A 22,660-nucleotide genomic window follows, 5' to 3' on the forward strand; every position below is an offset into this window, starting at 1 on the left:
AACATGAGTGATTTTACTATGATTTCAAGTTCCTGCCCAGAACATAAGGAAAAGGGATTGAAGGGACAGTGTGAAGAGAGGCACAGGCATCTTCCTTAATGCTCAATACAATGCCTTATGAAACCCCAATCCTGTCTTTATCAAGTACTTTGAATTAATGTCTTCCAGACAAATAAAAAATACTGAGAACAAAAACAGGGCAGAGGGGAAAGTACAAAAAAAAGATGGAACAAAAATGCCATTTTAAACCACTGGCCCCTACTCAGCATGGAACCATTTTCTATGGCAAGGAGCAAGTCAAGCAAATTCCTTGTTGAATTGGTATTTTCTACAGCTCCCCAAAAGCTGTGAATTTTGCAGCTCTGTAAAACAGAGGGTGAGAGCCCTGCCAGCACTGATCCAAATCCCCAGACAGTGTAGGAATTCCTTCTCCACACAGAGTGACCGATCAGTGAAGGGACAGAAGCATAGGCTGGATTTTCAGTCCTGACTTTAAGATCCAGCTGCCAAGTGGCATTGCAAAGACAGACCTCTAGAGATTTCTCATACTTTTTTTGGCTCATTCTCCTGGTGTGCCCATCTTAACAGAAATCAGCTGTTTTCCTCACTTTTACAGTGCTTGCAGAAGGGACTTTAGCATCTGGCCTGGCTATTATTAAAAGATGAGAGCATCCTGCTCTTTTAGGAGAACACCACTACTGGTAATAAATAGACAAAGAGCCTTTGCATCCAGGTTTCCTTAGATCTCTCTGGATTACTTAGGTTTTTTATCACTTCTGCTGAGGCCTGTTCTTCCTATTTACTCATGTTTGCCAACCAGCCTCACACATCCTGGAGCAGGGATAAAAACTGTGTTTTCCTGGAAGAAGCTGTCTCAGAGTCTTTGGATGTAGCAGCATCATTTTCAGCTACCAAGGACTTCTTTGGAAAACAAAAATTAAGTTGTGGGTGTTGAGAAGCTGTCTTAGTGTTTAGGCTTTGATTTTATATTTAATAGTGCCTTAAAATCACAGTTTGGAGGAATAATCACAGCACCTTCCAGTACCTAAAGGGGCTCCAAGAGAGGTGGAGAGGGACTTTGGACAAGGGCATGGAATGACAGGACATGCGGGAGTGGCTTCCCACTGGCAGAGGGAGGAGTTAAATGAGATATTTGGAACAGATTCTTTGCTGTGGAACAAGATGATCTTTAAGGTCTCTTCCAACACAAACCATTCTGTGATTCTGTGAATACAGCAGAGGGGGAAAGGAGGGGTCATTAAGCACTGGAGCCCTATAGATGTGCAACAAGGTTTTAAACCCTTATTGCACCTTGTGTGCCCAAAGTCAGAGGCGGGGACCAACCAAACCCTAATGCAGAGGCTGGTAAAAAAGCCACCAGCTGCACTTTGGAAGGTTGGAGGTGGACATCAGGAGAAGCTTGGGGATAGAATGTTCTGCTGAAGCCTTGTCTTTATCTCCATGCTTAGAAGACACCAAACCTTGCTGGGCACAGCCCTGCTGAGAGGATCTGGTGTCTGTGGTCCCGCATTGAGCCTCCCTTGAGCCAGGAGAGCAACGGAGACTCTTCACTTCACTCAACCAGCACTCCAGTGACCCTTCATTGATTACACCCACACTTACGGGTAGGAAAATGCTGCGTCCAAAACCGCGGGACTATTATTAGAGGGACATCAGCTGACCTCTCCTGGCGTAATCACCATCTGAATTTGGCCTCGTGGCAAACATTAATCACTGGCAAGCTGCTGCGGTGTATCAACATTAACATGGGCTGTTTGCTTTTCTCTAAGTGTTGGGACATCCCACAAGATCCAGCTGCTCATCCCGAGTGAGCTGCCGGGAGGGAGTGGCCAAGGGCTGCCTCCACGGGCTGCAGAGATCTCTGCTTTTCTTCCTGCCCCACCACAAATCCTGACTAAATCTGTTGAGGCAGCACAACTTGGCCTTAGCTCCACATTGTTATTTGACCAGATCAGCAGTCTGGAAACTGGGTCATTTTCTTTCTAAACATGTGGTTTAGAATTGTGCTGCTTCAAAGGACACTATCCAATGGTGTGAGACCAAACACTGGATTTGTAGTGAAAAAGCTAAACAACAACAACAGCAGTAACAACCAAAGTTCAAAGATCTTTGTAAACATGGAGCCCATAAGACACCCTGTCACAGTAGGGAAATAACAAAATCCATGCTCTCTATTTAGGGTAATTGAGGCATTAAAAGAGGAGACCCAAGCTGTCTGGAGAATCACAGATGATGCTGAAATTTCTCAGCCACAGAAGTAAAACTAATTTGTCTCATATTTAGAAGTTCTTACAAATATACTTACGGGATTTTTAAAACTCTCACACAACTAGAGTAGGGAAATTCAAGTCTGCTTGTTATTTAGGTAACACAGTCAACATTCAAAATACAGGTTGCATGTACATTAAGTAACATATATAATAAGTGTGCACAGGAGTAGCAGGGCAGGCCTGAGAACTTAAATTTTAAATTATGTTGTACATCCCAAGTGATTTGTTTGTACTGCATCAGATCACCAGAAGCTTTTGGAAGATTGGGATTTTCTCTTTCTATCTCATGGTTTTATCTGTTACTGGCGCCAACAGTTTCCTATTCCCAGAGGGGTAAATGCTGAGATTTACCCCTCCAAAGTCATACAAGTATCACAAAGAGTCCTCATGGGAACATCTCCACACATCCCAGACTGACATTGCACCAGTAGATCTAAAGAGAAAAGATAATCACAGAAGGCCCAAGCTAAATATTTAATTTTTTGCTTTAAGCTTGTGCTAAAACTTTTCTTCAAGATGTGAAGAAGAAATGCTCAACCTGCTCCCATAATTTTACATCAGAGTTGTCCCCATCACCTGTCCAAGGATTATGCATTTCTAACAGATTTTTATAATTTTTAATCCATCCAGAAAATGTTTCTAGTGAATAATGCTCTTGGGCTGTCCTCTGCAAGCATCCATCCAAGTGGTGAGTGTCTGAGCTGGACACCCTCACTGCACCCCTACCCAATACATATTCTAGTGAGACCCCCCACATGCTGCAGAACACTGGTTATCTGTGAGAGGTTACCCAGGGGAGTGCTTTCACCCCAAAATATCCATACATTTCCTCCTGATGATGCAGAAGGTAACTAGGCAGTTCATGTCAATCCTTGGATATATAACTGAGGTTATTTCCTTCTTTTCCCCAATAAACAGCTTGATGAATGTTTTATTTGGTGTCAGAACAGGGTTTGGTGCTGAACCATAAAGTCAGACCCTGCTTCTTCTCACCCCCACCTCCCAAGAGCTTGTTTTAGGCACAAAAAAAGGCCGATTTAGGCCTGTGGCTGCTCTGAGCCCTTCCAGTGTTGCTCACGGCCACAGGAAATTAAAAAGTTAAAACCGAAGCCAGCAGGGAGAGGCAGTCTAGGACTGTGTGGGACCAACAAGGCCAGACTCCAGCAATTCAGAGATTATGTTCAACCCTCACAACCAAAACCCAAGATGCTATTTGTTGGCACTGAAAGATGGGGAAACAACAGTCACCACCCCTTGCAGGAAACTTCTCTAGCTCTTGTCTCCTAAAGAAGTTTGAGTCTTATCTGCCCCCACCACTCCAGATGTCTCTGTGCAAGGCTGTCCTCCATGTTCACCAGTGGTGATAACTTGCCTCCAAAGTGGTTGATTTCTTTGCTAAGGCAAAAGAGTTGCCCACTTAAGCTGCAGGGTAAACAAATCCAAAAATCAAAACCAACATCCCTAGCATGGGGAAGTTCAGTGGGAACTACTGTACTGGATTGGAAGGATGGTTCGGCCCTATCAGGCCTTGTGCTGACCATATCTGCTTAGATATCCCAGAGAAATGTGCAGAAACCAACAAAAACTGATCTTTAAGGTCTCTTTCAACCCCAACCATTCTATGATTCTATCAAAAGAGAGATCACTGTAACTCCTCAGTAACCTGTCTCTGTATGAGTTTAATCTGGTCCAACCTCTTTGCTCAGATTTCATTTAGCTGAATATGTGTTCTCCAGACAGTCACACATGCAGTTTTTATCTCAGACAACAATGTGTAGCAGGCAGCTCCCAGCCTGCCTCACAGGCCCATGGGATAATTTGGAAAGGATCGTGGGAGGTCTCCAGATCAACTACCTGCTCAAGCAGCCTCAGCTTGGAGGTCAGACCAGGTTGTTCCATGCTTTACCATCTGGGCCCTGTAAATCTCCAGGAACAGAAGTGCCACAAGCTCCCATGGCACCTGTTCCAGCACTTCACCATACAAAATGGAGATAATTTTTTTATTTCCATTGATGAGAATCTGGATTAAGTGACCATGAAAGCAAGACTATAATGAGGGTCCCTCTGGGCAGTGAGTAGCTGAGATGAGTTATTTTGTGTGCCAGAGGGCGGCAGAAAGCCTTAACACTAATGCTTGTAGCATGTGTCCCCCACAAAACAATTTCTATAGTAACTACACCACAGAACATTGGTTGGTTTGCTCGGTCCCTTACTCTTGGATCAAGCTTCCCTACAATCAGGACTTGGATTATGAGCTGGAATGAAACAGCCCTCAAACTTTAACCACCACACAAGAAATGTGTAGGTCCATGGTAAAGCCAACAAGAGCTCCCAAAATCTGTATCAGTGACATTTAAACTTCAGAGTAGAAGGTTTCTCTAAATGATCAGAACCTCACATCTCTCTGTGCTACTATTTCTCTTCTGCAGACTCAAGAAATATCTAAAAAGGATAAGAACTTACTATGAAACCAGGCAAAAGCTTGCACACAACTCCTGTCCTCTCCTCCTGCAGACAGCCTTGGGTGAACTTAACCTCACCTTCATTAGCTGCATCCTACACCTGACACTAACCTGGAGGAAAAATAGCCTCCTCCCTCAGTCTCCTCCCAATCCATACATCTTCTGCTGCTTGAAAACTATTCTTGCCTCAGGCTATGCAAATCACAAGATTATCTGGGACTGCATTCCTCAGGTCTGACCAGGAAGAGGTGGTGATAGCTCAACCCCCATCATGGAAAACCATCACAAATCCAAATCCCTCCCTCCCAGTTTAGAAATCTATCCCAGTTTTCCCTGGGAATGTCCTGGGTAATGCCAGTTGTTTGGTTCCAGAGTTAGTGGCCTAGCAAGATGAACAAGAGCAGTTTGCACTCCTCTAAGAAACACAACCTTCGATAATTTACAGGCTCAGGAAAAGAAGCAACATTTGAGATCAGGTTTAGAAGGTCTCTTTCACTATCCAAGTGCCTGGAAACTTGCTTTTTATATTTAGTTGAAAACTGCAGTGCTGCAGAAATTGATGGGTCAGCCATAGACAGCCTGGTCCCATGTCCTACCATGTGCTTGCTTTACCCTGCCTGGTATCAAGAACAGACAAGGAAGAAAAAGAAGCGTAGAAGAACGTTAACAAAAAAAAAGCCATTTTATTGAAAATGAAATTAAAACTTCAAATTAATATTACAATCATGAGAAAATGCCAAACAATTCAATTTACAGTTGCAACATACAATACAAATAGTCCCTTTGAAGTTGAAGTAAACTGATCCACAATCATCGTCTGTGGCATAAAGCAGAGTGTTTGTACAATATGTGCATGAAAAGCAAATCTTGGGTGACAGCATTTGAAAAAATAAAAAATTAAAGCTTGTATTTACACAAAATGCTACAAATATTTTGTTCCAGCGGAAATTCAAGATTGGTAAAGCATATTTAACAACAAAAAAATTGGAATGTCACTCATATTACCTAAAGTTACTGTAAAAGTATGGTTTTGGCTGATATACTTAAAAGTACTGCATTAAAAAAAAGCAAAGAGTTATCTGTAAACATGGAAGTAAACAAACATCTAAAAAAAGTTCTCAGAAAATCTTAAACTGAAATGCATTCTATTTAAAAACAACAAGAAATTCAGGGGGGGCAGAGAATGGGACTTCTTTGAGCTCATGGCTGATCCAGGTTTAATTATTGCTTTTGCTCATGGCTTGCTGCTGCTGTTGCAGCCCAGAATGGGACAGAGCCTTGCTTTGCTTAGGGCGAAAGTGCAAAAATTCTCCCCACTCCTGATGGTACCTGTGGAAACAGGTAAATCTTTGCTCAGGGGACTGCTGGCAACAAAGGTTCAATGCTAAGAAAGACAGAGCAGCTGGGCTTTTAAAGGAAATTATAAACGTCATGTGAATCATGCTGTTGGATAAATAATTTCCTTTACTCTTCTGTCCCAACCCACTGCACCCAATCTGGTTACCCTTAGAAGGAGGGAGAGGATTTAATCCTTCGTTCAGCAAAAGGGACATTGTGCCTGTTGTGCTGTAAGTAAGTCTTTGGTAGGATAAGAAGCTGGAAGGTAAAAAAAAAGGCAGTATATTTTCTTTAAGTCTATGACCGGTGCCAAAGACTGCCACTGCCCGAAGGGAAGGGCTGTCGTACCTTTGAGAAAACTCTGTTCTGCGATGCCAAGCACCTCACAAAAACTCAGATAAATTGATATGATTCACTACATAGCACTGGTTGGGTCTGAAAATCTGATTCAAGAGCATTTCCAAGTGAACTTGAAAGCATTTTCTGAAAGCTCTGATGAGCATCTCTGCCTCAGCCTGTACAACTCCCTCCACGACCAGCCTGATGTACTGGGACATATTTTCTAAAGGCACCAGGAGTGTTCAGGAGCTTGGAGATCTACTGAAAGTCAAGGGGCTGGTGCTCCTCTGTCCACAGGTACTTAGAAAATCCTTTCCTTCCTATCTCAAGCAGGCAGAGCCAGGTCAGACTAGGGCACTGATCTACTCGATCAGGCATGCGTGCCTTGACTGGACGGAGAAAACGTTTTCAACGTTTGTCCCTAAAGGTCCACTTGAAAAACTGCGGGGACACAAACAGAGTCCTGTTGGTATTGGGCAAAACAAAAGTCTGGTCTGTGCTGGATTTATCCAGAAACAAAAACCAAGTGCTTGAATTTTACAACAAAGTCTTAAGGAAAAAAAAAAAGAAAATCTGGGTTGCTGCCTGCAGCCACTCTTAACAACATTTCGACACAAAAGCACCCTAAAAATTACTTAATATGCATACAGTAAACCTTAAAAAGCCCTTCTCAGCAATAACAAATAATGTACAAATATAGTACCTTTTATTAAATAGGAAACAGCTTGCACTGGCAGTACATCTCTTTTTCTCTTGCTTACTAAACAAAAAACAAAACTGAAATGTGTAACCAGACACTGGTTTTTTAAGTGCTGCTGAGACTAACAAACGTTACTTTACAGTTACAAATAAATGGACAGTGGTATGCTTCAAGCTACCACAAACCAACAATAAATAGAATCAATTACAGCTTCCATCTTTGAAGGAAAACTAAGTATTAGAAGAAAAACAAAGTGTCTTACTTATACTTTAAGCATACTTGGTATACAACCTTTAGAAGGCAAAGACTTTATTAATTTATTATTTTTAAGAGCACGTCATCACGCAGATTGGAGGGCTGTACCATGCTAAGGGCAGCTCGTTAACAGCTTCGCTGCTAACGAGCAGTGGTGGTGGTGTCTGGCTCTGTGTGGCTGTGCCCAACGTTGATTTGCTGCCATACTTTGGAGGTAGCCAAAGATCACCCAAGGAGCAGCTTGGAGAAGGCTGCGGGCGCAGTGACTGAGGCAGTGGAAGGAGGGAGCTTTGGCCAAGCCCACTGGCACATGCTGAACATCCCACTAAGCCAGGCTTTACACCTGCCTGGGGAGAGCGTGGGGAGGATGACTCAGCTCCTACCACAGCCAGCCAATGCCATGTCACCTCCCTGACTGCCATGGCAGCCCTGGGCTGGGCAAAACTGGGGCTTCTCTGCAGGGTAGTTTGGCCACAGACAAGTTGTGGTTTGGGTGCTGCTTGTACCACCCCTGGGAGCCCCAGGGTGGCTTTGAAGGTGAGTTTGTGTCTCCTGTGCGGGCAGAGGTGAGTACTGCTGCCCTCATGCTCGTCCCTCTAACACGGCAACAGCCACATCGGCTTTGAAGCCACCACAGCATCTGCATGGCTCCCGCATTTAATGCTAACGGGTGGTGACTTGCTACCAGGCAGTTTCTGTCTCAAGTTTGAAAACTTTTAATTCCACCGGGTGGGCTGAAATTGCAAGGGGAGGGGAAAATGTTTCACCATTTCTCCCTTAATCCCACTTCTGAGATATTCAACAATTCATTATTTGCAAAATACGGGCTTTGAAACGGTTTTGATTTTTCTTTGGGAAAAAAAAAACCCTGTCGAAATCCAAATTATGCTGTCAAAATAGACCATTTTAAATATGAATCTTTTCAAATTTTGGAGTTCTGAGAAAAAATCCTTGGAGAAGAAGAAATTAGGGGAAGGGTGGAAAATATTTCATCCTTCCTACCATTTTTCCAGTGTCTCCACAACTACTGATTAAAAGGCAAGACTGTGTTGAAGGCAACCAGACAGCTATTAAAAATATTTTAAACACAATATTTCCTTCATAAGTTATATAAAAAGATCCTACATCCCAAATCATTTGATGTGGATGCATTTAGGTTGGGTTTGTTGTTTTTAAGTCACATTGTAAACTGGTTCACACTGGAACTGCTTTTCAGAGTTGGGTAAAGGTCTGAGGTTTACACTATTGCAGAAATGTAATAATAAAAAAAAATCCTAAACAAAACAAAAAAACACTTTTAGAGACCGAAGTCAATATATCATTACATTAAGAAGCGTCTAAAGGGTCCAAATGTCATTAAATAATTATAAATATTCTTTTAAACTTAAATGTTGATTCCTGTTAGCAAACAACCTCAAATTTTACACATTTATAATTTAAAAAAAATTAAAAAAGAAAATAGCCAAACACAAATACTATGTATACCATTTTGGCTCTAGTAATATATATTGCCATTTTCATATTTTGCATAAGTAATAACATTTGTTTTTTGTTTTTCATGGTTTTGGTTATTATTTTTGGTTTTTGGCTAATCGAAGGCAAAACGAACGGATACAAAAGCAAAAAAGGAAACCCCGGGGTTGGCTCACCTAACTTGAAAACTCATTCTCTTTAAGTACCCAAAAACAAACCAAGAAAGCAATGAACACAGAAATTCCAACCGTTATCCGCAGCAAGGCTCGGACAGAGTTTTTTGGGACAGCTGTTTTCGTCTGAATGGATCATAGCAAAATGGAAGCAACTTGCTCTTTGCTTTCCTTTTTATGTGCACCAATACAAACCAGGTGAATTGCACTACAGGTGTGGAGAGGGTCCCATACGTTGTATGATTGCAACTGTATCTGGAGTTCATGGTTAGTTTTGGTTTTCTATTGAAATAAAAGGGAATGCAGCCTTTGCCTTGCATCACCATGTTCCTCCTGATATCCGGGGAGTCCGTTCTCTCCTTGTTGGCAAAAGTACTCACTAGTTATTACAAAACTCTAGGGGAAAAAAAAAGGAGGAAAAATTCCAAAAAAAAAGGAGGGGATGATGGGTGTGTGTGTGTGTGTGTGTGTGTGTGTGTGTGTGTGTGTGTGTAGAAAGTACATTTTAAATATAAAACAAGGTAAAATGCTTCCAAGGGGAAAAAAAAAAAGAAAATATGTGCTTTGATTCGCATAATCTGAAACATGGGTTGTGGTATGTTGGTAACTCTTGTGTTATTTATGGCCATTATCATCCCATCTACACAGTTGCACATATCGGTAAAATCTGGGTTTTTTTTAGAAAAAAAGAAACAAAAAACAGGCACTTCGTAGTTAGTTGACCATTTGGTGGTTTGGTGGGTTTTTTTTTTTTTGGCTTGCGGAGGTCGGGCTGGCTACGGAAGAAATCTCAGTACGGCCTCCAAACGGACTCATCCATCCTGCCACTAGAATTCAAGACGGTTGGGGAGCTGCTGTGGCTGCCATCCGCCTCCACCCCGTCACTCTGGGTGGGCAAATTAGGGTTTAGCAGTGTGCTGCCGTTGGACGTGGTGGTGCACGGCGGGAGCATCCTGGAAGGGGAGCGGTCCCCTCCCGGCACCATGGGGAACTGGTATGATCCTGACGAAGTGCCATAGTAGAGATATGGAGTGCTGCTGGTCTGGAAAGGTCCACTTTGGTTTTGGGAAGAGCCGGGGTAGGGCGGTGGTAGGTAGGTGTGGTAGTGAGTGGTTGCGGACATACCCAGTGACATGCCTGAGGTGACTGGCGGTGTATAGGTAAAGGTGGCTGGATAGTGCATTCGTGGGTTGGAGAAGCGGCTCTCAGTGAGGGATGAAATGCTTGTGAACTGCCTGGGATCTGAAAATGGGCCCAGCTCTGAAGCACCTAAAAAATTATAACAAAAGACGGGGGAAAACAATTCTGTAAATACCATTTTTTGTATCACGTGATGATAGAATTTTATTTTTCTAAGATAACCCACTTCTTTTGGCCCCCAAGAAAACAGCAGATCATATCAAGCAACACATTGCAAGGAACAGAATCATACATCTGTCTTCTAGAAGCGCTGGGCCAAACTCATCCCTGGTCTAACTCCACTGATGCCAATGGAGGGAGCAGCATTGCCAACCTGAAGTGCTCAAAGGTCATGAGTCAGGTTGGGGTAAAAAAAAAAATCTCAAAAATCAAGAGATTGAAAAAAGAGCCAAAAAAGAAAGGTGGACTTGGAGTTGATTTGCCTTCTGGTTTCAGAGTTTTGAGGGTCATGTGTCTCTGTTTTTTTCCTCGAGCCTCTTGAGAAACTCAGGTCTGGTTGCACACGAAAGCTGAGATTCCCACCTCAGCACAGGCTGTCAGGAGCTGGGGTTTCCAGAAAAGCAGAAATCACTTTGCAACTTGTAGTAAAGCTACAAGAGCTGGCAACACCAAGTTAACTGCACCACTGACACCAGGAGAGTTACACTGGGGGTGACTAAGACCCACTTCTTGCCTTAAATCAATTTATTTAGGTGAGAATCCACTCAGCTGCTTCCTTTGGCTAAAAACCAGTTTGCTGCATCCGAAGGATGGACAAGGCCATTAAGCTCATAGAAAAAATGCAGATTTTACTCTTCAGAGAAGTTGATGGAAAATTACAAGCCCAACACTCTTTTTGCCATTGAAAAAAAATTTGTTTTCGTATGTAGTCTCTGCAGTCTGGTTGAAAAAAAAAAGACCACACAGTTTATGACTACTGTGAACGTCTGGATGGTAACGCTGTGAATTGGAGTCTAACGCAAAACAGGGATGGGTAAACTCATTTTGCCTAATTTCTAATCCCACATCAAACACCCAAAGCTTTGGAGCAGAACTGGAAAGCAAACGTTAGCTTGGTGATGTGCTTAGGAGATTGTGGGATGGACAGGAGCAGAAGACAAAGATGGTGAAAGTTCGTACTGAGAGCCAGAAGAGTGGAAAACAAAGAGGGTGTGGGAAAAGGACAGGGGGAAAGAGGGAAAGCCTAATGAGGAAGCAGGAGGAGGCAAATGCAATGGCCAGTATGCAGCAGACACATACATCTATAGAGAGCTGAAAAGAGCAGGGTATAAATAAAGGGGAAAAATTATGAAATCAAATGGACCCTTCCTGCACTTTCTGCTGACACTCCTACAGCTTCACAGCCCTCCAGATCCAAGGGCTCACTCACCTCTTTGTCAGTCTGCTGAACCTGACTTAACTAAAAGGAAAATATTGCATCTTCTAGATGCCAAACTGATGTGCTAAACAGTGAAATGTTCTGTGTATCCTCAGTTTAAGATGAAGCAATGTTTTTCCTTGTAGACAGGCTTCAGATCTGCCCTGCTGACATTGCTTTGTAAAAGAAAGGTCTTTCCAGCCCTTCTGTTCCTGGTCCACTCTGCTGTAAGAAACAGACTCCACAGCCTCTGCCACCTTGTGTGGCACATTTTGGAATTTAGATCACTATTCTGGCCTGTTCTCCCAGCTCAGTGAACACATGTCTACAATGATACCTAAAAGCAGCAGTGGGGCAAAGCTCAGGAGCAGTTTGGGTTCAGGCTGGAGGACCTGGCCCACAGCCAGCCAAGCCTCCAAATCAGCCTGAAACCTGGGGATTGTAATCCTCCATCTCTAACAATATTAAGCACAGAACTGTAAGTGGGCAGTAAAAGCCCATTCCAAACTCTGATGACAATGTGATTACTATTATCTTTATCTGGGAGTGGATCAGTGACCTATGGGTGAATGGGTCTGTCTCCATCATCAACCCCTCCAACCACAGCTCCCTGGAATGTAATATAACTTGTACCTTTACAGCAAACACTCTACTACTTGATGCAACTTCTTTCGTTCCCAACTGCAAACAATAGCCAGAGGCAATACCACCCAGATTCAAAGCTGTAATTTTGGAACACTATCCTTTATATTGTGAACAGGTCTGATACGTATCTGGAAATATAAGGTTAGAACATAATTTCCCCAGCTGCTCAAAATACTGAGTTTCAATCTGCTACTGCTTATTCTCTTTTTTTTTTTAATTTATTTATTTATTGTTATTGCAATTCTCCCAGCATGAACGGAGTTGCTCTTGGTTTACCCTGACAGAAGCTAAACAAGGCTTTTATAATCAAAGGTGGAATTGGTGTGAGTCTAAGGGTGTAGAAGAGCATTGGTATTTTTGGTTTCTTTGCAACCAACACTCTTTTTTTTCTTAATACAAAGGTCTCCACACAGTTTTACACATTAAAAGGCAATCTCCCTTTCAGAGAGAGATCCAAATATTATCTGCATGGTGCTGCCAAGAGATTATGTCTGTGTGGAATGACTGGGAATGTGCACACCACACGTAGGCATTTCAAATGTGGGGCTGTAGACCTCCTTATGTACCCTAGTAAATCCACACTTGTTTGTTTTTACTGTTGCTTGTAAAGCACAATCCTATTTACCCAAAGGCCAAACAACCATAACCCTGTCTTATCTCACTCATGGCTGTGTCTGCACAGCTCCTTGCATACTCACTTCTCCAACTCCCCTTTTGCCCAAGTGCCTTTTGCTGTCTCTGTAACTCACTGCACATTGTGATTTGTTCCCAGCCTTATTGTATCTCCATTATGTAAAATAATTTTTAAAGATCAGAAAAAGTTCTCTGTTCTAAAGTCTCATTTCTAAGGGAAACTTACTAAAAAGTCAGCTCTAAACCTCAGCTTCTTGCCACCCTCACTGCTGTTCCATCTTGCTGATGCATTTTCACTCTACTCCTCCTCCTTTCTCTGTGCTACCTCCTTATGTTAAGGTTGATTTTGGTTCGAACTTGGAAACCCCAGACTCCTATTCATTTATACACGTTTAGCTCTTTGCTGGGCTGGGAAGAGAAGTAGTTCTACTGGGTATGGCACCCATCTTTGCATATCTAGCTGCGCACAAACAGTGACATGGATCAGCAATGTAGTAACATGACAGTGCAAGTATATAATTCATAATATAATAACTATAATATTATAATAATTTATTTATTCCTCTCCCCAGGAGGATTAAAGTTCTATGCTAATTTTTCCTTTGTCAGATCAAGAAAACCATTTGCATCTGTGAATTCCCACTCTTGTGATAGCTTGCACTAAATGGGTGAAGCACAGACCCTCTGCTCTACATCGTGAGCACCACATTGCAAAACAACACTTGTATAAAAAGAATAGACTTTATTTTGTGTCACCAGAAAGAGGGACACATCGAAGAGCACAGCAATTATCTTCTCCTATACAGTCTCATCAGCTGACTGAGCTTAACAATAATAACAAATTAAAAAAAAAAAAAAAAAAAAACCCCAGAAACAGGTGTATTTTTTGAAAAAAACCTAAACATTTTACATCTGAATAAGTCCAGGTTAAACTATTTTTAAATTTTCCAGGTTGATTCCTTCCTAACATAACCCGGCACTCCATATTCTGAGAGCTAAATGTTTAGAACAGAAAAGTGGTCATGTTAATATGCCAATATATATGCTAACATCCCAGATTCAAGAATACTGCTCCAGTGTGTTTCATATTTAGAATAAGAACAATTAAAATTCCATGTGGCTTCACTTATTTTGATGCAGAAGCCTCATTAAAAACCCTAGACCTGGGCATTTGCCAGCAGCCAGCTCAAATTGTTTTGCGTTCGCGCTCAAACCCCAATTTTACCTGTGGCAGCTTTGCAGCTCCACCATTCACAGCTACATGTTTGCCAAGGTCATTTCTCTTTTGCAGTTTACAGATGCAAACTAATGCCAATTAATGCTCAGGTCTCAATTAATAAGCTGCACTTGTGGTTTGCAGAAAATCAGGCAACAAATTTCTGTCAGGTTTACACCACTTTGGTCAATCATTACCAATTATTAAAGATCATAATGTACTGCGGACAGATTAACTCCTTGTAGGTACAGTCAGCTGTCATCTACTTTAAAGACTTACAGGATATTTTTATAACTTAAAAATTTTACAATTTGTTTTGCTATTTAATGCTACAAATGTTCGCTAACAAGAAAAAAAGTCCCCTTGAGTTATTGCATATGTTTCATAGGGAAATTTCTAGCCCATCAAGTCAATGTAGAATCTTTCGATGCATGAAACCAGAGTAATTCTGTATTCACTGAACAGTCTGTCTCCAGGAAATTCAGCAACATATAGTTAAATTTATTTACCAGTAGCTAAATGATTCCCTTGTGTTTCAGGGAACTTCAGTGTTAAGACATTTGCTGAAGTTGAAACTAAGTTTTGTGGGATTTTGTTCAACAGTTCAATTCAGGCTGGGACATTGCACTAATTGACCTATTAAAATAGTTTTTTCCTTCCCAACATCTACGTCTCTGAATTATAAGCACAGCCTGGATTACTTACAGCTGATAATATCGCCTTGGATGAAACATGCCACACACTTCACATGATGAGACAATTTCAGTCTCTTACAGCTTTGCCAAACTTTAAATGTTCTGGCTGAAATTGTCCATGCTGGGCGTCTGTCTCAGGCTAAATTTTGATTTATGCATTTATTTGTTTTTAAAATTTCAGCTGAAACTCTTCTGCTGGGAAAAATACATTGTTTTACCAATCTTAAACTCTGAGGAGCCTTCCTTTGAAAAGCTGTACCAGTTCCATGCTTTGAAGTAAGGACTTGAACTTTGGAATAGGAGTGGCTTTTGTGTGAGAGATGTTGTCATGAAAATCCAGCCAAATATGAACAAATCATAAGCACTCTGACTAAAAATGGGCAGAAAAGTCTGTGCCCCTACAAAGACACTTGTCTAGAGACTGGAATGAAATCCAGGAGTCACAAGTCCTAGCATTTTTTCTGCAAACATTGCTGAAACACAGGGACATTGCCACCTGTCCCCATGCCAGCCTAAAAAGGATCAGTCCATCGACGGCTCCATTCTTTGGGATGGCAGACCCTGAGTGAAAGGAGACCATGTGGGTGTTCCTATAACATTGCAAAGTAAAATCTGGGAAGGTGGGGTTATTTGGGGTTTGCATTTTTTTAGAAACTGAGAAACTATAAACATAACCGGAGGCAAACAAAGGGATATTATTCAGGTTACCGTGTGAAGAGTGAGAAACTTTGGAAACACTAGTATTCAAGTTAGTTCTCCAAATGCACTGTGACAAAGCATTCAGCTACACAAGATGCTATTCCTTTCTCATTAACCTGCCCAAGCTGGCCACCTCTGGAGATGCATCTGAGCTGGGGAAACTGAAGACCATTGTCTATATATTCCCCAGATTCACTGTTCCAAGAAATCAGAAGGGGTGAAATGAACAAGGCGAGAGAGACCCAATTATTTCCTGAGTTAACAGGATTTTATATGTTTCTGCCACATGGCTCCTACATGACTCAGTTGAAATGTCTCCAAATCCCATTTTCACTTCCCTCATTTTCTGTGTGCAGCTAAGATGTTGGCTTCTGATTTGCACGTGTGCTAAACATTCCCAGCTGCAGCTGAAGCCAACGGGATCACAGGTCTGAACACAAGGACACAGACAGAACTGAAATTGTGCTGTAGGTGACACACAGAGGGTGCACTGAACAACATGAGACCTTAAGGTCAGTCTCATTTCTCTTTCTAAAGAGGGTTCTTTTTTTCTTGGGAATATTGCACTGCAGTGAAGTGCATACAAATGCTATGGCAGAAATATTAGAGCAAAGCCAAGCAAGAAATTAAGGATTCCTTCTTCAGAGCAGCACTTAATGCTCTACAATAAGCAAGGCCTGAGGAAATGCAAAGAACAAGAAGCAAACAAAATATTGAAGAGCTGCTCATTAAGTTAGCACTGTCCATCCTGTGCACTGAATGAGACAGGAACCCCGTGGGAAAAGTATCATGTGATCCTGTAATTAAAATTTGTAATATAATGCATAAGCAGAACGAGACTGATTTAAAGTCACACAGGCAATGTAAGTACTGCGATTTTCTAATTTTTGAGCTCCTGGTTTTGCCAGTCTGAAGGATTTTTTGCAGTGTGTTTTAATGGGGGAGTGATTATTTTCCATCAGGATCTCTTTGGGTTTTCCCCTAACATCCTTCTTTATAAGGGGAACATGGATACTTTGCTCTTCATTTCGTTAAATTCTTGTTCCCTGTTATAAGGGAACAAGACTAACACTTATTAGCAGACAAACTCTTCTAATAAGTGTTTATTGAATCACACACAGCATCATCTTCCTGTTTTTTTCCAGGCAAGCCTTTGTCTCTCCAAAGCTGCTGTACCACCTTCCCTCTGGAAGAATGGAGCTTGGGACTGCAATCCCCAGGGATCCCAAAACACCTCCTCCTGTAATCTTCTCCCTCCTGTAGCTGTTAGGTCCTGATCTCACAAACCTACACTGGTGCTCAGCTTCGTGCAGGAGCTCAGGGACATTCCTCCCACACATCCAGCAGGAGTGTCTAAGTGCTGGGAGGGCGAGGGCCATGCAACAGCACAGAAATGAGGCACCGGGCTTCTCCCTCCCTGGTTTGCTTTCCGAATGAGCACGTGTCATCTGGATTTTTGGAACCATTTATCATAGGAAATGATATGTTTTTAAATGCTCTTTTCCCTGCCTTTAGTTCAGGAGAAAAGAAAGTAAAAAAGCATTTGACATTATTTTTTTTCTCAATTTCCTTCCCCCTCCCCCAGGTCACCCCACAAAGGTCTCCTGGCAAACAATAGCTGCAGAAAAGGTGTGAACTGCCCCCCCCTTTTCTTCACCTCAACAAGGTGTTAACTTCAAGGCCTAGTTGGGACCATTTAAACTGCAACATTATTAAGCACAGCAGCCTCACAAAAGTCAGAGAGAGGAAGGAACACTTTAACCCTTTCAGAGCCTCACACACAGCAGGCAAGACCCTAATTCCAGTGCATCCCTTCTCACAGTCCCTCAGTACCCCAGTTCACACAGTAAACTGCACACTGGTGCCTCCTGGTATTTAGGTAACAGGTCTTTGGCACCTCAAATACCACAGATTAATTTGCAAATAGATGTTTTCATTGAATTTATGGTGCTGCACCTAAGCCCTTTGCTGGGAGAAACACCCCATAAATAACATAGTTAGTAGTGGCCATTAAAGTACCACTCGCGCAAATAAAGAAGAGCGTTTCTCAAACAGAGATGTTATATTGCTTAACACCAAAATTGGTGTTTCTCTGCATTTCTTCAGCCTGGCCTCTGTCATTACCTGTGTCCTGCTCCCTCACTTTTCTGCTGCATGAAGCTGCTTTCCTTAAGGCACTGAGGTCTTGCTGGGTGACATTAAGCACTGAAACACAGGTGGCTGCTCTCTGCACTCCCAGAGATAGCTCATCTAAAATTTATGGAACATCAATAGGTAGCAAAATGTAACAACCAACCCCTCCTAGATGGACTGTTGGGAGCAGAAATGAAGCTGTGGAAGCTTCAGCCACCACCATCTCATTTATAGATGTTGCCTCACTTATACAGGATTTATAAACCTTCCTAATGAGAACCACAGGAGGGGGACAAATGGTCACAATGCAGAAATAGATCCTGGGTTGGTGGTTATGACCCGCCACCCATGGATGCCTGTTGACCTGGTGTGATGGGGAGCCTCTGAACTTCTCAGCCTTTGCTATTCTCATCTGTGACTCTAGTCTGGAGCTGTCACGGGTGATTTGGGTGGAAAGGAACTGGCGGCGTATCAAAAGCCCCCTGCTTGTTTAAAGTCTCAGGCCATCTACGGGCTGCACTGGAACCAAAGAGTAAATAAGGTTTCCTGGAAATAAGTCCAGGAGCCCTGCAGCACTGCGTGGCACAAACACGCACACGAGAGCACAGCGCTCTCCGCTCACTCTTCCCCAGCTTCTCCTGCCTGAATTTCAGTCACTGCTTTTCGCCAGCCGAAAGGCATCAGCAGGAGCACTTGAGGCTTTTCTTGGATAGCAACCTCAGAGTGTTGTATACAGCAAGGGGGTGAAACCACAGGGCTGTGGAGCAGGCACGGCGATGGAGAGCAGTGAGACAGGAATCCTGACTAAATCCAGTGAATGGGAAGATAATATACATCATGGCTCACAGGCTACTTTATTCCTTCTTTTTCTTTTTTTTCTTCTTTTCAGAAAAATGTGCCTTAACTGTCCAGTATAAATATTTGTTTCCAATGTTGTCATGAATTGTACTTTTCCACTGCATGCTACTAACTCAGAAATACCATCTGATCCTCAAGCAGACACAAAGGAACTATGTTTTGCAGGGACAGGGAAGGGGGGGAAGCCCTTGGCACTGCTCTGTTATTTCACCCTTTAAACCCCTCCTTTTCCCTCCCCATCCAAATTTTCCTTTCGCATCTTATTCGACTAATGGACATCTCTCCCGAGGATTGAGGATTCCTTGCTGTTTCTTGATTAAGAATTTTTAAGAAGCCGTGAAGGAAGATATTCTTTGAAACTGGATCTACTGTAGGATAGGAGCCAGCACACAGGACACCGTGTCTTTCAGAGAGGGCCACACACAGTGCCACTCCAGTCATATGACTTCTCTGTCACATCCTGAAGCCATTTCCAGCTCGTGTGCGAGTTTGTACTCCCATTTAGAAAAGGATGGGATATATTGGGAACACACATATGGAAACACTTTCAGGGAATCAGTTTCCATGAAATCCATAATAAGCCAAGTGGCTTCAGATGTGGCAGTGTGCCTCAGATTAGCCAAAAAAAGAAAAAAAAAAAAGAAAAAAAAAGAGGAAAAAAAGAAGGAAAATTCTTCCCTTTCAGTCCTTATTTCAGTTTCAAGGAAAAAAAAAAAAAAAGAAAATTAAAACCAACTAATGACTTATGGCTACCAAAACAGGGAGTCACAAAATAATACAACTAACAAGAGCACTCCTCCTCCCCCAAATAAGGACACTATCAGCATTCCTGCAGCTTCCAAAAAGCTCTCCTGGCATCTGCCAAACTCACATGGGATCAGCAGAGCCGTGGTCCTGCTTATGCCAGCCTGCATGGGTTGGGCAGGTGCCCACTGTCTGGTAACCTGTAGGAGCAATTTTTTCCTTCCCTTACAAATTTTCTGTCTTTTCCTTTCCTTCCTGCCCTTCCAAAAGCTACAACTCAGTGATAAACTGTCCATTAAGTTAATCTCCTGGAAAATGCTGGATTCAGGAGAGGACATGACATGGATGGGGTTGGCTGTATCCAAGCCATACTAAAAGCAGGGTTTATTGTGGGATGGTGTATTTGGTGTACCAGGCAGGAGGTAGATATCACCTGCCTGCTGTCCTTGGAGCCAAAGCTCAAGAGCAACTGCCAGGTGCCCTCACTGATGGGTACCAGAGAGCAGAACAATCCCAAACAGCACAGATGAGGACTGGAGGCCACGTCAGTGCCAGGCAGGAGGGAAGGACCCAGCTCATCCGAGCTACTGTGGAATAATTGCACGGCTGAGGAAGTGGGAAGCAGCACAGATCAAGTGGCAGGAGTTCAAATGGGAACTGGAGAGATGCTACGTGCATCTCTGCAACAGATACCCGCCTTTTTATCACGAGAAAATAACCAGGAATTTGGCTGCTAATTGGGGCCGTATCCTACAAACCCTACTTTTCCTGACAAACAAATGACTCCACAAATAGTCCCTCTGTTTCCAATAGGGTTATTTGCGGTGGGAGGGACCACCCAACATGCGAGGATCAGGCCCTCCATTCGCTCGCTTCAAACTTCCACAGCCAAATGTGAACACAAAAAAAATACCCACAAACTGCAAAGGCTTTTCCTCACTGCTGCTGGAAAAGCCCTGGACTAGGATGGCTGTGGAAAGGTCTCGTGTGCTATTAATATGATGCTCTTCCTGGCTTCCGCCGCCGAAACCGGGATTTGCCATTTGTTTCTCAGCCTGGTTCTTTCCACTCAAGCCCCAGCACAGTAACTAACTGAAAACTTCTGCATCAAGGAGAAGGTCTCTTTTAAAGTTTGGCTTGGCTTTGCTTTCAAAGAGTTGTCTGTATATTTTAGAATATGTAGAACTTGCCTTTGATTTAAACCTCGCTCTTAACAATAGACAAGAGACGATTTCTCTACTGAACGATTTAAACAAAAACAAACATATTTTGGTTACTCGGCCTTGTTTCTCAAAACGCTCTGTTTTCTTTTTTTTTCCCAGAGAAAAATCAAACCCTACGAATCGTTACACTTCTGACCAAAAAAACTTAAATTCACAAATGTAGATATTTTTTTTTTTCCCTGAACAATATCATACACAGAGAAAGAAGAGCACCTCCCCAGCCCCCAGACATCCACAAAACACGAAACCCCCTCATCTAAACAATTAAAACCATACTTTTCTCCTCCAAAATAACTTCTGCCTTCAAAGGGCTTTTTCAGCCTCGGTCCCTGTCCACAAGCAGGGCCATGATGTTGATTTCTGATCCTCCCCGGCACGCAGTCCTGTGTCCCCAGAGGGAGAGCAGCCGCCCCTGGTCCTGCGGAGGCAGCGGAAGGCGGCAGAGGGCACTGAGCCCATGGGACTTCTGGCTACTGGGGAAAGGAGAGGGGAGAAGATACCAGGGAGGCATTTCCATCTTAGGTTGAGGATTTTAGCAGCAGGCGCAATAATGCTGTTGGAGTGAAAACAGTGGAAAATAACCCAGTGACGGCCAGAGTTTTTCCCTAACAGCGAGAATACATTTCCCCCAAGTAACACAAACAGTAGTGACATTGGGCCCTGTGATGAAATGGTCAAACACGTCAGCGTGACTCAAGACTCACCGGCCACGGAAATTTCAGGAGGCTCAGGGTGAGAGGGAGCCCTGTGGGAAGAGCCATAGGTGAGCACCAAGCTGAATCCTGCTCCCATGTCATGGGGCAGAGTGAGAACAGCTCGGGGATGTCACAGCCTTGGCACAGCAGGAGTGAAGCTGTGGCTCTATAGCCACAGAGCAGGACTTGCAGGACCATCACCATGAGCTTCAGGAAGATAGAGGAAAACCTTTCACACAACTGCTGCTCTTCTTTGCTGGAGCTGCTGCTCTCATAGCTAAGAGTCAAAAATACTGAGCTGTGTAAAGATCTACAGAGGTTTCAGTCCATGGATTTAGGCACTCAGTGCCTGTTTAGATACCAAGCCGCCACAAAATTCAGCAAAACACAGCTAAACGTAGCTGTACAGCAGGGCTAGAGGCACTGTATCCCTTCTTATGTTCACTTTAACAACATACAATTTTCAATCTCATTTAATAAAAGCTGTGTAAATCCCTCTGTATATTTTTTTTCATTCCTTTCAGACCTAACCTGAGCTTCCTACTAAATTAAGGCGAAATACTGTAAGCAAAGTTTCAATCCATTATAAGATGGTCTACACAGCATCCCCATTCATCAGCTGAGATGAAGCTTAAACCAGCCCAACTCTGAACACCTCTAAATAAATGCTTCTTCTCCATAGTGTAAAGGCTGAATATGGGTTTTATCCTCCCAGGAAGGTGGTGATGAGAAAAAGAAACAGACTTGAGTCTGTAACAGCTCACACCATAAACATGCTCGAGGCTGTTTGATGTACAGCCCCTTAGGCTACACCACTAGCAGCTCTTTAGACCATCAGTAGAGATTTATCTCAGATACACTATCTTGGATTTTAAGTTTAGATCAGCACTAGTGATTTGGAATAAATAGAAAGCCCACTTAACCATTAGAGCTGTAACACAGGAAAATGTGATACAATTCTTTCTGGCTTTTGCTATTGACTTATTTAGTGAATTTGGGCAAATAATCTTTCCTGTGTAAATTTTGCTTACTATACAATGTATATTTCAATACTTCATATGAGCCAAATGACAAAAGTTAGTAGTACAGTTTAGAAAATACTATGAAATCCTTTGCTGGAAAACGTTGTAAAGTTATAAAGATTAAAGGCAAAACCCAACAGACATTTTTTGTAAGCTCTTCAATGGGTGAAGACACAAAAAAAAAGTGGAGGTCAGACAGAGCAAAGATAACTTGACTTGAAATAAAATTTCATAGGCAATCCTGATTTCTGAGATGAAAAAATGCCTACAAACTCAGCCTGAATTAGCACCTTCAGTTGTCTTCATCTGCTTGAGAAAGCCAGCAGCAGAATTGCTTTAAACCAAGCCTCCAGTACATCTGCAGCACAGGCCAGTGAGAGCAGGAGCTGGCCCGGCTGAGCACCAGGCGCCGGCTCCAGCCCCACTGCGGCTGGAATGGCTTCCTCCGCGGGCAAACAGCCTGTCCAAAAAACAGCTCCAAACCAGTCTAGCCCACCTACACAGGCCAG

The 22,660-nt window shown here is 42.8% G+C and overlaps 1 protein-coding gene across 8 annotated transcripts in view; it reads right to left on the bottom strand.

Moving 5' to 3' along the window:
- Positions 1–22,660, bottom strand: part of RUNX2 (RUNX family transcription factor 2) — a 215,802-nt gene that overhangs the window by 58,464 nt on the left and 134,678 nt on the right. For 4 of the 8 annotated variants that reach the window (XM_030944318.1, XM_030944320.1, XM_030944321.1 and 1 more), the window contains one exon: positions 5,128–10,300. The exons of the other annotated variants lie outside the window; for them this stretch is intronic. In XM_030944318.1, the coding sequence (XP_030800178.1) occupies positions 9,822–10,300 (479 nt within the window). In that variant the 3' untranslated portion in view covers positions 5,128–9,821. Of the gene's footprint in view, positions 1–5,127; positions 10,301–22,660 lie in introns of those variants that run through there. 8 annotated transcript variants of the gene reach the window in all.

Source organism: Camarhynchus parvulus, chromosome 3 (assembly GCF_901933205.1).
Source record: "Camarhynchus parvulus chromosome 3, STF_HiC, whole genome shotgun sequence".
NCBI lineage: Eukaryota > Metazoa > Chordata > Aves > Passeriformes > Thraupidae > Camarhynchus > Camarhynchus parvulus.